This window comes from Ursus maritimus, unplaced genomic scaffold, assembly GCF_017311325.1.
Source record: "Ursus maritimus isolate PB19 unplaced genomic scaffold, ASM1731132v1 scaffold_2, whole genome shotgun sequence".
Taxonomy (NCBI): domain Eukaryota; kingdom Metazoa; phylum Chordata; class Mammalia; order Carnivora; family Ursidae; genus Ursus; species Ursus maritimus.
In genome coordinates, this window is record NW_024424452.1 from 78,989,429 (window position 1) to 78,993,062 (window position 3,634).

Sequence of the window (3,634 nt, forward strand, 5' to 3'; positions counted from 1 at the left end):
CCCCCCCCCCCCCCCCCCCCCCCCGCACGCTGTCCCCCCTCCCCCGCGCCTCGGCTGCCCTTGCCTGGACCCGCGAGCCCCCAGCCCCTACCTGTGGCCGCGCTTTCTGGGCAGCAATTGCTGGCGCACTGGTCCCGGAGCAGAGACACCTCCCTCTCCAGCATCTCGATCCGGCTCAGCAGCTCCTGCAGCACCCGGGCCGAGCCGGCACACGGGCAAGCCTTTTTGGGGAGGTTGATCCTGTGGGTGAAGGTGACCTGGCTGTCGTGGTCCGAGGTCTGCCCGGTGTACTCTGCCAGCGCCTCGTCTTCGGCGCTCACCTCCTGCTCGGCCGAGGCCTCCAGCCCAGAGGAGCAAAGGCTGTCCAGCGGCACGTTAATGTTGTACACGTGGTTGAAGACCATTGGCCGCTCTTTGCCGGATGCGCTGTAGTTGGCCACACCTCCTTCCTCCTCCACCGCCTGTCTCCGGACCCTTTCGGTGGTGACCTCCAGCTGACACTGGGAGGGCTTGAGCAGGGAGCCCAGAAGGATCAGGTTGACGCCAATGAGCATGCTCTTCAGGACCACCGTTTCCCCGTCCACCCCCATCCTCTCAGCCAGAGTTCCGGGCTCAAGACCAGCCTGCGGGGAGTTGTGGGAATCTGCAAGGGAAACAGAGGAACGAGAGGACCCTGAGAGGTGTGCGGAGCCCCGTGGCTGGGCACGATCCTACAAAGCTAGGGAATAGGTAGTTAAGATTTTCCACAGGGAGGTTGGGAAGGGACAATAGCTACTAGGGTCACAAAAGTCCAGAGCTCTGTCCCCAAGAGGGATGGATTCCTGAAAATGAACACTACTTCCGCAGAAGGACATTTTGCTTTCCCAAAAGGCTTATCTAGAATGCACGAATCCAAGCCCGGTGGTGGGCAAGTAGCCCCAGCACAGAGGACCTGTGAGGACTGATGACTGGGGCTTGGTGGATAGGCTGTTCCTCCAGGGAGAGCTCAGAGCTTCCTTTCAGGGCTGGGTGAGAAGTACGATGAAGGGTACCATGGAGCCTCAGGCATACCCTCATATTTTCCCACATATTTATTAGCAAGGGGCCCGGCCAGCCACTTCAAAATAACTTATTAACTCCTGTAAGCTCATGTATTCAATACAAGTTGACTTTAGAATAACCAACCAGGCAGATAATATAGTTCCAGGTGATTGTGGTTGTTAATAATCCTTGGGTACATTTGTGATTATCGGGACTGTGTGAGCCGAACTTTCTTTTAATCTTCTCATTAGTTTAGTCCCGGTGTTTTGTGACCACGGGGTGCCTTTCTTCCGAGGTCCTGTTTAAATTGCTAAAATAATGAATTAGCTCCTCTGCTCATTACCTAGTCACCAAAACCCACAGAGGACGATAAATTTACTGTAATGCAAATCAGTTTTATAGAAATTATATTTCTTTTTTATCCCCTATGTAAAAGAGGAAAGAGGCTTACAAACTTTGGTTCTAAAGGTAGTGTTAGAGCTTCTAAGAAGATTAAAGATTGAGGGATGGAGTAAGGCTAGCTCGGACTTGGAGAAGGCACGAATGACGGTTAATGCCTTAGTGACTGTGCTCGGTGCCCAGTCTGCGCTGTGTACCCTGCACATGACCTTCCTGGCCCTGGAGGGGGCTTGGTGATTATGCCCATCTCATGATGGAGGCAATTCTGCCTGGAGAGTTTAGGATTTGAATGCAGGCCTGACTGACTTTCATAGACTGAAAGCCTGTGTTCTTAACGCTGAGCTCTAGCGTCTTCCTTGAAAAGCACGTTCAGTTTTCTGATGTCTCTGATGGCAGTTGTGTTAATTCTAGGATCGTCCTAGGAATACTGAGATTAGAAAGTTTTGCTAGGGTCAGATCCAATATTCCTTCTTCCATGAAGGCTTCTCCTCTCACCTTTTCCTTCCTGTCCCTTCATCTGCTCTCCTGAGTGAGGAGAAGTTAAGTCCCTCTGACAGCATTTCTCACGCTAGACCTGCGTCTCCTTTGCCTGTTTCTCCCCACCTGGACTGCTAAATCGATTCTGGTCAGACCATGTCTTATCTGCAGCATTTGACGTGTGCCTAGGGCAGCAGAAGTGCTCAGTACGTGGCTGTTGGATGAATGAGCGGACGCCCAGAAGGAAGAATAAACAGATAAACTAATGAGTAAATGCCCAGTGAACAAAGAGCTGAATCATTCTCCAGCTTATTTGATTTCCTTCCATTGTCCTCAAGTTATTCACTATTCTTGTCCCTTTCAGTTCAACTGGACAATGTCTGTGGGTTGACTTTGGTAGGAGTAATCTGTATTAGTGACTAGTATAAAAACCATGTCTCATTATTCAGCCTTTAAGTTATGTATCGGACCATAATCTGTCCCTGTGTCCAATATGAAGAGGAAACAGAGCAGAGTTGTTAAGATCATGGACCCTGGAGCCAGACTGTCTGGGTTCAGACCCAGATCCTTCACTTTCGAACTGTAGGTAGATCATCTAATCTCTATGTGCCTCCATTTCTCCATCTATACAATGGGGATTATAACGGTACCTACCTTATAGAATCGTAGTGATAATTGAGTTATTATCTGTATATGACTTACTTAGTACCTGGCATTACTCAAAATAAATAAATATGGTTTGCAGACAAGTAGGATAATTGTTCTGATTCTTCCCCTATCCAAGGATGCGCTGAAATCACTGGAACACACGAGAAGTCTCAGCCATTAGTGGACAGCAAGAAAGCCCAAACTCAGCATAGCCCTGTTTGAACAAGGCTGAGGTTCTTGGAGTAATGTGGGAGGTGGCAATCCACTGGCCACATCCAGAGGAGGTAAACCAACCTTGGGGATAGATGGAGTGACGTGGCTGAGCCACACTGCCCTCATGGCTGTCAACTCTTTCCACGGCCCCCAGTATAAGGTGCTAGCTACTGGCTCTCCATTTCCATGTGCCCAGCCATTGCCTCCTTGGAGGGCCACTTCTGCCCCCTCTATCACTGGAAGCTCCCCAGGAAGGGCTCTGCTCTCAGTCACTGACACTGACTCTCGCACTGAAGGCTGAGGAGCCTTAGCTATTTCTTTTACTAAACTAACGTTGGTTTGTCTGATCCATGTTGCTATTGCTGAATAGCTTTTTTTGCTTTTAACCCAGGAACTGTAAAATTATCATGTAAAACCCATAGCATGTAATGTAGATTTTTCTCTGCCCATAGTTGACACTCAGTAAGTAAGTGAAGGAATAAATGAGGTTATAACTGGGAAGGAAGACAAGTGGCAGGAAAATTAAGAGGGAAAAATGTCAGGTCCTACACTTAGATCCAAAGCAACAACTATAAAAGTGTCTATGGAGGGAAAGGTTTAGCTTTATGTGTGAACAACACTTAAGATCCTAGTCAATAACCAAACCTACTATGAGTCAGTCACCAGCGTGATATTGGTAAACTCCAAAATCTTATTTAAATTTAGGTTTTATGAATTAAAATACAGAAAAAAGGAGAAGCAAGGGGCTGCTTTGCTCTGTACTGCACTGATCATTGACCACTTCTGGGTGCCCAGGATGTTGAAAGGACTCAGTCTTGTCAAGGGAGGAATTTGGCATTGGATCCGGAGAAGTGAAGACTCAGGAGGTACACTGGTT

General features: G+C 48.5%; 1 protein-coding gene across 1 annotated transcript in view; it reads right to left on the reverse strand.

Moving 5' to 3' along the window:
* Positions 1-590, reverse strand: part of TNR (tenascin R) — a 79,938-nt gene extending 79,348 nt beyond the window's left edge. Inside the window, exon 1 of the mRNA XM_040636241.1 lies at positions 92-590. Coding sequence (XP_040492175.1) covers positions 92-590 — 499 coding nt within the window. The remainder of the gene's footprint in view (positions 1-91) is intronic.
* Positions 591-3,634: the final 3,044 nt, after the last annotated feature.